General features: G+C 44.3%; 1 protein-coding gene across 1 annotated transcript in view; it reads left to right on the forward strand.

The window, feature by feature from the left end:
- The first annotated feature begins 2,961 nt into the window (after window positions 1–2,961).
- The window catches only part of RAPGEF5 (Rap guanine nucleotide exchange factor 5), a 350,639-nt gene continuing 339,530 nt past the window's right edge, over window positions 2,962–14,070 (forward strand). The window contains exon 1 of the mRNA XM_069729804.1: window positions 2,962–3,445. Coding sequence (XP_069585905.1) covers window positions 3,209–3,445 — 237 coding nt within the window. The 5' untranslated portion in view covers window positions 2,962–3,208. The remainder of the gene's footprint in view (window positions 3,446–14,070) is intronic.

A 14,070-nucleotide genomic window follows, 5' to 3' on the forward strand; every position in this document is an offset into this window, starting at 1 on the left:
ACACCATGGTGTTTCAGAGGAGAAAGAGAAGATCAGACCAACACCCATCATTTATCCTCAACAACTGCGACCTCACAGGAACAGACAAATATACCTACCTGGGCCTAGAGATTCACCGGTCAGGGAGCTTCAAACAAGCCATAGAGACCCTGAAAGACAAGGCCTGCAAAACCTTCTATGCCATCCGAAGGACACTCTACCATCTGAAGCCACCAGTGAGGGTCTGGCTAAAAATCTTCGACTCCATCATCGCCCCAATCCTCCTGTATGGCAGCGAAGTCTGGGGTCCTCACACCTACCCAGACTGGTCAAAGTGGGATTCCAGTCCAACAGAAATATTCCACCTGGAATTCTGCAAGCACCTTCTCCAGGTCCATCGGAGCACCTCCAACAGTACTTGTCGGGCCGAGCTGGGCAGATTCCCTCTACACCTAACAGTTCTAAAGAGGGCGCTGTCATTCCGGGCTCACCTGCATAGGAGCAATCCAAGCTCCCATCACCATAAAGCCCTGATACATGTAGGTGAAACAGAAAAACCAGAACCCTCGGAACAGCCCAGCCAAACCCAACCGGACCAGAACACCAATCACAACAACCTGACAAAAGCCGGAATTAGGAAGATGGCAGACGAAGGCCAGGAGAGGTATGTCAGTGACTGGAAGAATGATATCATCAGCTCACAGAAACTGACCATGTACCGGAGCCTACAGAGAGACTACAGACTGGCCCCATATCTGGAGAAACTCCCGGACCCCAGAGACCGCCAGATCCTGAGCCGATATAGACTCAGCGCCCACAGTCTGGCCATCGAATGTGGCCGACACAGGCAGAGCTACAAGCCCAGGGAGGAAAGACTGTGCCAACACTGTGACCAGGAGGCCATAGAGGACGAAACCCACTTCCTGCTACACTGCTCCAAATACTCAGCAGTGAGGGACACTCACTTCAGGAGACTCTCACATCTCTTCCCAGACTTCATCACCATGAAGGAGGAAGAGAAAACATATATCCTGCTGGGAGAAGAAGAGAGAGCGGTGGAGATAGCAGCGCGGTATGTGAGCGAATGTCATAGACTGCGAGAAAGAGAACTATGATGCCATGGACTACAGCCCCCACAATGGATCTGCCCCCATCCACCTCCCCTATGCCAAGGACTATAGCCCCCATAATGGATCTGCCCCCATCCACCTCCCCTATGCCAAGGACTATAGCCCCCATAATGGATCTGCCCCCATCCACCTTCCCTACAGCTCCTACCCAACATCCCCACAGTCCCTATCCCTATTGCCTTTATACATTTGCTTTGGCAAAACTGATGTGTATTTGGTCCTGCCAATAAAGCTTCTTTGAATCTTGAATCTATATACATATATGCACATGGTATGTATACAGATATATACATATGTGCACACGGTATGTACATAGATATATACATATGTGCACACGGTATGGATACAGATATATACACATGTGCACACGGTATGTATACAGATATATACATATGTGCACACGGTATGTATACAGATATATACATATATGCACACGGTATGTATACAGATATATACATATGTGCACACGGTATGGATACAGATATATACATGTGACGTCCAGGAGACCGGGATACCCAGCACCGGACCAATAGGGTATGTCTCTTGAGGGGGATGTCACAGGTGGCTTGACCCGGTGCTGTGGCCTCAGGCAATGCACAGTGTAAGGGGTATCGTGAGGGGACAGGCACTTACTTGATCAGCAGCAGGTTCTCCCAGCGGTGACGATCCCGATCCTGGATAGATGGCTATTGTCCAAATGAAAGACTGAGGCACTGAAACGTTTAACCAGTTTACTTTAACATAAAAGGATTTACAACCAGTCCTGTCACCGGAGTCTGTATGGGAACTCTGAGTTACTTTGACCCTGCCGGGGTCTTCGCCTCTTATTGTGCGCAATTTCTGTGTGGCCCTGCTGCTGTATGTGAACTGGCTGCCGGCCCAATCTGTCCCCTCCGGGTCCTGGTTCGACGGGCAACCCGAGTCCTTTTATCGGTTTACCCCCTCCGGGAGTACCGCTGAACTCTGTGTCTGTTGCTGCGTCCGGCCCTAGTGAAGCTGATATCACCTCACGTTTTTCCGGTTGCTGTTATATAATGAATACCGCCACGGATCCGGTATCCGTCTTTGCGCCTGTTCTGGGTAGTGATTAATGCTACCCGGTTCTCACAATGTCCCTTTTCTCTGTCCCTCTTCTCCTCAGGCCGGTGATTTGGGCCTGGAAACCGTCATAGGGCTGTTAGAAATTCAGCTGTATGACCTCTCACTATCAGCTCCTTAGCCCAACTGCCAGTTCTTCTCTCAGACCAGAATGGATTAAAGGGAGTCTCTGGAGCTCCCCCTTCTGGCCGGAGGTGGTAGTGCAGTTTTGCTATCTTAATATTTGTGTTTAGTGTCAGTAACTATTTTTGTGGCAAATACCCCTAGGGGTGCCACATTCATATATGCACACGGTATGGATACAGATATACACATATGTGCACGTGCTATGGATACAGATATATACATATATGCACGTGCTATGGATACAGATATATACATATATGCACGTGCTATGGATACAGATATATACATATATGCACGTGCTATGGATACAGATATATACATATATGCACACGGTATGGATACAGATATATACATATGTGCACGTGCTATGGATACAGATATATACATATGTGCACACGGTATGGATACAGATATATACATATGTGCACGTGCTATGGATACAGATATATACATATGTGCACACGGTATGGATACAGATATATACATATGTGCACACGGTATGGATACAGATATATACATATGTGCACACGGTATGGATACAGATATACACATATGTACACGTGCTATGGATACAGATATACGTCCTGCCCGTCTACCGTATTTGCGGCCCCGTACTGTAGGTGTTACCGTATTGTATGTGATGATAGGAGGAGTGTGCAGATGAAGGTAGCGCTCCGGGCTGTTTGGAAGTGACTGGTGCAGGCAGGAGCAGCCAGTGATGCGGAGATTTCCTCCTCCTCACTCAGGGCTGTGTGCTGAGTACATGACAGGCGGGAGGTGAGGAGCAGCCCGCATATAGCGCGCAGCACAGAGCACGGCACGGCGGCGGCTGCTGCTGAGGAGACCATGCTGCCCCCGCAGTGCCCGGCAGCAGTATGACTGTGGGGCAGGTGAGCAGGAAGATGCAGCCCACCTCAGAGAGCAGCACCGCAGGGCTCAGCCGCAGTAGGAGCGTCCGGGAGCAGCAGGCGCAGCTGAAGCACAAGCTGAGGGAGCTGCCGTCCCTGCTGAGGAGCGGCCTGACCCTGCGGAGAAGGAGCTCGGTGTACGGACCGTCACCCTCGTTATCCGACACGGAGGAGACCGCGGCGGCCACTGCCACCAATGTCCCGGTGAGTGAGACACATGGCTTCCTGCAGTGTCACTGCACCGGGAGACTGAGCGCTGCCAGACCGATACACCGAGGGCAGCAGGACGGGGCACAGCTCCTGCCCATAGCATGCCAGGGACTGCCCAGCAACAAATGCCAGTGTGCCCAGTCCTGCACTGCAAGTACGAGCCCGTGCCAAGTTATCCAGTGCTTGTACTGTGCCATCCGTATATATGTCACATCTACTGTACCCCAGACCATATGCCACCGTGCCCAGGTCATTTACTGCACTGTGCCATCCATATATGTCACATCTACTGTACCCCAGACCACACGCCTCTGTGCCCAGGTCATTTACTGCACTGTGCCATCCGTATATATGTCACATCTACTGTACCCCAGACCATATGCCACCATGCCCAGGTCATTTACTGCACTGTGCCATCTGTATATATGTCACATCTACTGTACCCCAGACCACATGGCAACATGCCCAGGTCATTTACTGCACTGTGCCATCCATATATATGTCACATCAACTGTACCCCAGACCATATGCCAGCATGCCCAGGTCATTTACTGCACTGTGCCCAGGTCATTTACTGCACTGTGCCATCCGTATATATGTCACATCTACGTAACCCCAGACCATATGCCAGCATGCCCAGGTCATTTACTGCACTGTGCCCAGGTCATTTACTGCACTGTGCCCAGGTCATTTACTGCACTGTGCCATCCGTATATATGTCACATCTACTGTACCCCAGACCATATGCCAGCGGGCCCAGGTCATTTACTGCACTGTGCCCAGGTCATTTACTGCACTGTGCCCAGGTCATTTACTTCACTGTGCCATCCGTATATATGTCACATCTACTGTACCCCAGACCATATGCCACCGTGCCTAGGTCATTTACTGCACTGTGCCCAGGTCATTTACTGCACTGTGCCATCCGTATATATGTCACATCTACTGTACCCCAGACCACACACCTCTGAGCCCAAATCATTTACTGCACTATGCCATCCGTATATATGTCACATCTACTGTACCCCAGACCACACACCTCTGTGCCCAGGCCATTTACTGCACTGTGCCCAGGTCATTTACTGTGCTGTGCCACTTGTATATATGTCACATCTACTGTACCCCAGACCACATGCCAATGTGCCCAGGTCATTTACTGCACTGTGCCATCCGTATATATATCACATCTACTGTACCCCAGACCATATGCCTCTGTGCCCAGGTCATTTACTGCACTGTGTTACCCATGTATACGAGTGCCCAGTGTATTTACTGTATTGTGCCATCCATATATACAAGTGACGTCTACTGTACACCAGACCATATGCCACCGTGCCCAGGTCATTTGCTGCACTGTGCCCAGGTCATTTACTGCACTGTGCCCAGGTCATTTACTGCACTGTGCTATCCGTATATATGTCACATCTACTGTACCCCAGACCATATGCCACCGTGCCCAGGTCATTTACTGCACTGTGCCACCCATGTGTATGAGTGCCATCCATATATGAGTGCCCAGTGCATTTACTGTACTGTGCCATCTATATACGAGTGCCCAGGTCATTTATTGTACTGTGCCATCTATATACGAGTGCCCAGTGCATTTACTGTATTGTGCCATCCATATATACAAGTGACTAGTGCATTTACTGTACTGTGCCATCCATATATACAAGCGCCCAGTGCATTTACTGTACTCTGCCATCCATATATACAAGTGCCCAGTGCATTTACTGTACTGTGCCATCCATATATACGCATGCCCAGTGCATTTACTGTACTGTCATCCATATATACGAGTGCCCAGTGCATTTACTGTACTGTGCCATCTATATACGAGTGCCCAGTGCATTTACTGTATTGTGCCATCTATATATACGAGTGCCCAGTGCATTTACTGTACTGTGCCATCCATATATACGCGTGCCCAGTGCATTTACTGTACTGTCATCCATATATACAAGTGCCCAGTGCATTTACTGTACTGTGCCATCTATATACGAGTGCCCAGTGCATTTACTGTATTGTGCCATCTATATATACGAGTGCCCAGTGCATTTACTGTACTGTGCCATCCATATATACGAGTGCCCGGTGCATTTACTGTACTGTGCCATCCATATATACAAGTGCCCAGTGCATTTACTGTATTGTGCCTTCGATGTATACGAGTGCCCAGTGCGTTTACCATACCACAAACTTTATGCCAGGGTGCCCAGTTAATTATTGTACAGTAAAACCATATGCCAGAGTAACTAGTGCATTTACTGTACAGTATCAGCCATATATAGGAGTTCCAAGTTCATCTACTTCACAATACAAACCATGTGCCAGGGTGTCCAAGTCATTCATAGTATAACAAGCCATATACCGGGGCAGCAATGTATTAATTGGTATTGACTAGCATAAATATATACTATAATATACTAAGTATACTACTGTAGAAGCAATATGCCAGGGTACCCAGTGCACTTCTAAAATATACACTACAAGAAATAACCAATGCCACCATTTATTAGCCAGTTTACGTTTAGGGCAGCATGCCAGTGCCTATAGATCTTGTACGGAGCACTACAATCAGTATATCGGTGCATCCACACTGCGTGCCATATGCCGGTTTCTTTACAGTGGGGCATTACACCCTGGCACCCAGTACCTGTGCTCTCTAACTACAGCACTCTGTTTGCTCCACATCCAGGTCATTTACATTGTAAGCAATATATAATAACAACAAATCTCTGTTTTTCTTTTATCACATTGGCCTCAAATCGCATAAAGCAAATTATTGTATTTCTGACACGTTTCCAGTGTATTTACACTGCATGCAATATCCCCGTGTAAAAGCTGCTTCTAGATGTCACAGTTGTGTATAATGTAACCCTAATGATGAGCCCTGCTAATAATGACCTTACTATCCAAGAACTATGGGTTAATTGGAGAGTTGCTACTGATGAGTGCTCTTAACGATCACTTGTGGCCAAGACATATTATATTATGATGCGCTTTGAATATATTGATTGTGAATTTTTCATGGAGCATCAGGTGTGTACAGCATTGTTTGCCCTATTGTACTTGTATCTATAACACATGTACTGCTCATCTAAGAAATCTCTCATTTATTATATTCATGTGTGTGGGTGAAGTACAGGTGTGGTGTCTTGCTTATGTGCTGGTGCAGTTCCACCATATATGTATGCACCACTGGCCATCATCGTCCACACACATGCCAGGCAGCTCGTGTATATCAGTGAGCCAATGCAGCGTATTTAATTTTGCTGCAAATGAAACAATCTACATTATTAGAATGCGACAGTGTCATTAATAAAGGTGGCCACAAACATAAGAGCCATCGCCTGCCTCGTTAGCTGATATATTCCAGGTATCTGTGTGGGGTCCAAAAAAGGCTGGACGGCTAAAATGTAGTTAGTTGGGCACTTCTTTCCTCCATGGTAGTTTTCAGGTCACTGTCTCTGTTGGCAGTAGATTACTGGTGGGATCAGTCAAGTATTGTCTGTGCAGCTTTTTACATCAGTATTTGTAAACCAAAACCAGGAGTGGAACAATCAGAGGAAAAGTATAAAAACACGTCACCACTAGTGATTAGCGAATATCCTTGTTGCTCGGGTTTTCCTGAGCACGCTCCGGTGATCTCCGAGCATTTGTTAGTGTTCAGAGATTTTGTTTTTGTTGATTCAGCTGCTTGATTTACAGCTATTAGCCAGGCTGAGTACATGTGGGGTTTGCCTGGTTGCTAGGGAATCCCCACATGTAATCAAGCTGGCTAGTAGCCGCAAATCATCTAGCTGCGGCAAGGAAAACTAAATCTCCGAACACTAACAAATACTCGGAGGACCCCCGAGCAACGAGTATATTCGCTCATCACTAGTCATCCATTCTATATTTTTTTAATCGACTCCTGGTTTTGGCTTACAAAGAATGATGTAAAATACTGGACGTGGTATCACGGTAGTGGCTGCTTTCACCAGCAGAGTATACTACACATTAGTTGGATTCCTTCTTTTGGGAGACTTGTGTATTTCAGGATACCAATACAGGAAGTTGCAGACATACTTTAGGCTATGTGCACACGTTGCGGACTAGCCTTAGGAATTTCTGGTGCGGATTCGGCATCTCCTGGCAGAAAACGCACCTGCGGATATGTCGCGTTTTTTGTGCGTTTCCACAGCGTTTTTTGTGCATTTTTGCTGCGGTTTTCTTGCGGATTTGCTGCGTTTTTTACCCCTGCGGTTTTCTGTAATGGACTGGGTACAAAAACGCTGCAGATTCACAAAAAAGAAGTGACATGCTACTTCTTTTAAACCGCAGCGTTTCCGCAGCGGATTTTCCGCAAAGTGTGCACAGCATTTTTTTTTTCTCATTGATTTACATTGTACTGTAAATCAATTGCGGATCTGCAGCGTTTCTGCACCTCAAAAAATGCTGCGGATCCGCAGAGAATCCGCAACGTGTGCACATAGCCTTAAACTTGTGGATTGAGCATGTTCTAGCTCAGTGGTTGAATCTGACCTATGGCAATATCTGCTTGGAGTTTGTACTTCCTCCCTGTGGTTGTGTGGGTTTACTTCCACATTCCTAATACATGCAGATTGCTAATTTGGAATATACATGGTTTATGGTGAACCCTGAACCTGATACATGGAGAGGATGGAATAATCTGCAGCCACATCCCTCTGATAGCGGATCATCAGAACAAAGGATCAGCATTGAAATCCATCATGTCTGTTGCTTCTCTCCATTCCACATCTGCAGTCGGACAATTATTCTCTGACCTCAGTAGCATGCAAGGTAATAATTATAGAACAATACGATTTACCAACATGTTAGATTCTCTATTAGATGAGTTATTGCCTGGCGTATACACTCTAAAGCCACGTTCACATATTCAGTATTTGGTCAGTATTTTACATCAGCATTTGTAAGCCAAAACCAGGAGTGGGTGATAAATGCAAAAATGGTGATGTGTTTCTATTATACTTTTCCTTTGATTCTTCTGCTCCGGGTTTTGGCTTACAAATACTGATGTAAAATACCGACCGAATACTGATAGTGAGATCGTGGCCTTACTTCCGTTCTAGTTCTGGTATTGGGCCACAGTGTCATATTGTGTATGCCAAGCCTTACCTGCTCTAGTGGAACAGTATTAGCGCTAATGTATAAATTATCTCTGCCGCACTTGTGCTGCCTTAGGATGCTTCTGTCTAACTTAGGGTACTTTCACACTAGCGTTTTTTTAAATCCGTCACAATGCGTCGTTTTGCAGAAAAAACGCATCCTGCAAAAGTGCTTGCAGGATGCGTTTTTTCCCCATAGACTTCTATTGACGACGCATTTGCGACGGATTGGCACACTTCGCATCCGTCTTGCGACGGATGCGTCGTGCTTTGGCGGACCGTCGAGAGAGAAAAACCCTACATGTAACGTTTTTTTCTCCCGACGGACCGCTTTTTCCGACCGCGGATGAGCGGCCGGAACTCCGCCCCCACCTCCCCGCACCTTACAATGGGGCAGCGGATGCGCCGGAAAAATGCATCCGCTGCACCCATTGTGCAATGCAGCAAACGCTAGCGTCGGAATCTCTCCCCGACGCATTGCGACGGGGAGATTCCGACGCTAGTGTGAAAGTAGCCTTACAAAACTTTTGGTTGAGAATACTTTTTTATTAAATGCCATCCAACAAAGCATACGAAGCATGAAATTGAAGGTACCGTATATGAAGGTACAGTAGACTTCTATGGTTGCTGATTGGCTGCAGTGCTGTCGATGTGAAGACAGACAGACAACAACAGGCATCAGAAGCTATTGCAGAGGCTTAGGGTATGTGCACACGTCAGGATTTTTTGCGTTTTTTTGGCGGAATTTCGCCATAAAAAACGCTATAAATCCGGTAAAAAAAGCTAACATTATGCATCCTATCATTTAGAATGCATTCCGCATTTTTTGTGCAGATGTTAGCGTTTTTTCCGCAAAAAAAACCCCATCCCGCAAAAAATCCGGACATGCTCTATCTTTTTCCGGATTTTCTGCGGATTTCCTGCGGATTTCCTATCAAAAAGGACATTCCGAGAAAAAAAAAAATGCAAAAAACGCGCAAATTCCGCGAGAAATCCACACGAAAAAAGCACGCGGATTTCTGGCAGAATTCTCAGGATTTTGCCAGGAAAAAATCCTGACGTGTGCACATACCCTTAGTGTTGGACCTGGGAGGGTGAGAAAAAGCACAGTTAGTTTATTTTAAAACAAACTGCAGCTGGAGAACAGGGGTTTCTGAATCCACAAACCCCCTTTTAGTAAGGCTTTACTGTATATGGACATTCTTGCTTACTGGATGTATACAATGAGTTACACAAATTGTGTCTTGTGAATTGTAGAATTTTTTTCCCTTTGAGCTGTAATTTGAGCTGACTCCAGCTAATGTAATCTCAAAGGACCTATGATAAATTACCTTTGTGTGACACAGCTAGTTTATCTGGGATGCTACACTGGTAACTAGATCAGCATCCTCTTGTAGTATATTAACAATGTAATGGATACATTTGTCAGTATAACCCACTTACTGTTTTTTTTTTCCTTTACTTAAAAAGTAAAAGGGTTTGTGATTGATAATAAGTGTGAACTGGTCGGTTCAGTGATTAGTTCTGATGTGTTTCCACACTAGGTCACTTGGTTCAAAAATAAAAAGGGCAACGTGTCAGTAGATGTTGTGTACAGGATTCTGGATTATCTTGGTGGCATAGAAATAATAATAATAAAAAAAACAAAAACAGAATACTGTAGACATAAGGAAGCACATTTATCAAATTAAACTACAAAATGGCATAACTATCAGAAAAATGGCACAAATGACATGTGTCTAAGCTAAAATGATTTCGTACCTGTGTATTTGGGTAATTTTTCCTTTTTTTTTAAATTCCTGATTAAAATGTATTGAAATTTAGATTATGCATTCAGTTTCTGCAAAATTAGACACCTAAAAGCCAAAAAGTGTCCTAATAGGGTAAATGGGAATTGGAGCAACGGCTTTTTGTTATTAATTATTTTAAAATGCCGTAATTCCAGGGCCCTGTACATGAAAATAGAGGGCTTATAGGACACAAGCGGATAGACTAGAGCAGAATGCTATGCTACTTCTGCCCATCGAAACAATCAGTGAGGACTTTATTAAAAAATTGCATTTTTTTTTTGTAAGGGATTGAAAAGAATAATCTAGAGACAAACACTAATGTGAACAGAGCCAAATGTGCTAAAAAATACATTGTCCCTCTTTATTTAAAGGGAACATGACAGAAGATTCATGTTGCCAGAACCACAGGCAGCATGAGTCAGACACTAGCAGTGTTAATGTAGCCTTGTGTGTTTTTCTTGGAAATGCTGCAGTGTTTGGGAGAAAGCTTACATAGAAAAACTGGTCTGGGACCATGAGTCATGATTAGAGCAGCTTCTCTGTGCCCTGCTCTCCATAACTAACAGGTCTCGCACTGTAAACATACAGTCATGGCTGAAAGTGTTGATGCCCTTTAAATTCTTTCAGAAAATGAAGTATTTGTCCCTGAAAATTATTATAAATACACTTATTTATTTCCTTTGTGTGTATTGGAACAACACAAAAAAAACAGAGAAAAAAGGCATTGGACATAATTTAAAATAAAACCCCCGAAATGGGCAAGGCAAAATTATTGGCACCTTTCCAAAATTGTGGGTAAACAATTTTGTTTCAAACATATGTTACGCTTTCAAACTCGCCTGTGACATGTAACAGGCATGGGCAATATGAAAATCACACCTGAAGCCAGATAAAAAGGGGAGAATTTGACTTAATCTTCGCATTGTGTGTCGGTGAGGGCCACACTAAGCATGGAGAACAGAAAGAGGAGAAGAGAGCTGTCTGAGGACTAACTAAAATTGTTGAAAAATATTGACAATCTCAATGTTTAGAAGTCCATCTCCAGAGATTTTGATGTTCATTTATCCCCGGTGTGGAGAGTTCTGAAGTGGCCAGCAATTGAGTCCAGATCTAAAGCCCATTGAACACATGTGGAGAGATCTTAAAATTGCTGTTGAGAGAAGGCGCCTTCAAATATGAGAATCCTGGAGCAGTTTGCAAAAGAAGAGAGGTCCAAAATTCCAGCTGAGAGGTGTAAGAAGCTTGTTGATGGTTATAGGAAGCGATTGATTGCAGTTATTTACTCCAAAGGCTGTGCAACCAAATATTAAGTTGAGGGTGCCAACAGTTTTGTTCTGCCCATTTTGGGGGTTTTGTGTGAAATTATATCCAATTTGCCTTTTTTGTGTTGTTCTAATATATGTAACGGAAATAAACGTGTATAATAAAATTTGTGTAACTGCAGTTTTTATGGGAGAAATAACAATTTCACCGGTGTCAACACTTTTGGCTATGATTTCACATATGCAGCGAGGGAGAATCCTTTGAAGACCAACTTCTTGTACTAGTGATATGAATTTTGTAATGCCTGTCCGGCTTTTCAGAGTACGACTTAGGCCTCTTTCACATTTCCGTCGTTCGGGGGCGTCATAATGCAGTGAAGTGACGTATTGATGGATGTCGTGAAAGTAGTGGAAAATGTGTGTAACGCATCCAGTATTGTAACGGATGCGTCGAATGAGTTCCTGGCTGAATTTGAGGGAGAGAGAGATGAAAATCCTTCTGGGCATGCTCAGAATGGAAAAATGGGATACGTCGCTGGATTCCTGTGTGTGACGGTCAGCAACGCTGAGCGATTTTCCGACGTGCAGAAAAAAACGTTCATATGAATGTTTTCTCCACACGACGGAACGCTATTTTTCGACGGATCCAGTGCACGACGGATGAAACTGATGGCCATCCGTCACAATCCGTCGCTAATACAAGTCTATGGGAAAAAAACAGGATCCTGCAGAAAAATTTGTAGGATCCTGTTTTTTCTAAAATCGACGGATTTTGACGGGAGGAAAAAGACGTAAGTGTGAAAGAGGTCTTATCTGAAATGCTGCAGTGTTTTTTTGTTTTTTTTAGGAAAACATACATACATGGCTTCAGTAATGCTTCCAATGCTTGATTCTTGCTATAAATGTACTGTTACGTTCCCTTTTATGGTCACATATTAAAATATTGGTCCTTCTATACATTAGATGGATTCTTGTTACTGCAGGAGATGGCAAATGCCGCTTTTTTTGAGGAAAAATATATCCCTACCCGTTTTTCAACAGACAGGGAAATATTTTAAGAATCAGCTGTGATCCCATACTATAATGTCTGTATACTATTTTGTGTCCTCCCCTGCCCAGGAGCTGCGGTGTGATCAGACCATGTTCCTGCATGGTCAGACACGGTCATTACACAGAACACAGCAGGGGGACATTATTAGATTATCTCAGCACAGGAACATTTTATACACGAGCAGTGTAAATTGTATTAGCTATGTACTCAAGTCAAGGACATTTCTTTCTGGTGTACGGCAGCTAAAACATGCACCAAATTCAATACTAGCTGTGCGCATCTTACTCCAGTGAGCCTTAGATTAAGACAGGGGTTTAAAATGCCAGTCTTCATTTATTCTTCCATACATATTGTCTGAACGTGCCTTTATTGTATTTTTGTTTTAAAAATCAGCACAAGTTGTCACTTTTCTTATGCATCTTGTTTGATAAATGCGTCATTGTCTCTCATTATGGCAATTTTAGAAGTGTATTGCATGGCTTTAAATACTGGAAATGGATCTTTAAACAATAAAACTATAATAGATGTGCAAGAAATCAGCGTTTTCATCATTGTCACAGATTATATTTCTACCTCAGGGAACAAATAATGCAAACGATGCATGTTCATATGTTCACTGAAGATACTCTATTTAAAGAGGCGAAGTGTCGACATCTGTCTCCGGCTATAAAGACAGACTTGTGAAGAATACGTTGAAAGTATTATTTTTGTAGCCAAGTCATTTGGAACATCTACAAAAATGAATTATGGCTGTGTTATGTTTCTCAAAGAAGCTCCCAACCTTTTAAAGGGAATCTGCCACCAGGATAACACGGCCTCATCTTATTTCAGTGCTTTATTTATCTATATGATGTCAATTTCATAAAATTGGACTTTACTAGTTGCAGAATGAGCTGAGCACAGTCTTCTCAATGATGTGTGTATGCTCCAGGGCAGTGAGGTCAGTAAGCCAAACCTCCGATTCCAACTTCGACTCCTCAGTTTTCATGACACCGACTCTGACTCCACCAAAATGGGCTACGACTCCGACTCCACAGCCCTGCCAGGCCTGTGGAGTCGGTAAGCCAAACTTCTGACTCCTCAGCTTTGATGACACAGACTCCGACTCCACCAAAATGGGCTCCGACTCCACCAAAATGGGCTCCGACTCCACCAAAATGGGCTCCGACTCCACCAAAATGGGCTCCGACTCTAACTCCACAGCCCTGGTATGCTCAGGAGTTCCCCATGTTCATTTGCTCCAGCTCTCCATCCCCACATGGTCTTCCTTAGGGCCTTTGCATATTTTGCATATTTTTTTTAGTTTTTTTGTTTCCTGCTCAGATTTATCACAAAATCTGAAGGGTTTCCTGCTGCCAGGAAAGTGATTGAGAATCCTGAAGTC

This window comes from Ranitomeya imitator, chromosome 6 (genome assembly GCF_032444005.1).
Source record: "Ranitomeya imitator isolate aRanImi1 chromosome 6, aRanImi1.pri, whole genome shotgun sequence".
In the NCBI taxonomy this organism is placed as follows: domain Eukaryota; kingdom Metazoa; phylum Chordata; class Amphibia; order Anura; family Dendrobatidae; genus Ranitomeya; species Ranitomeya imitator.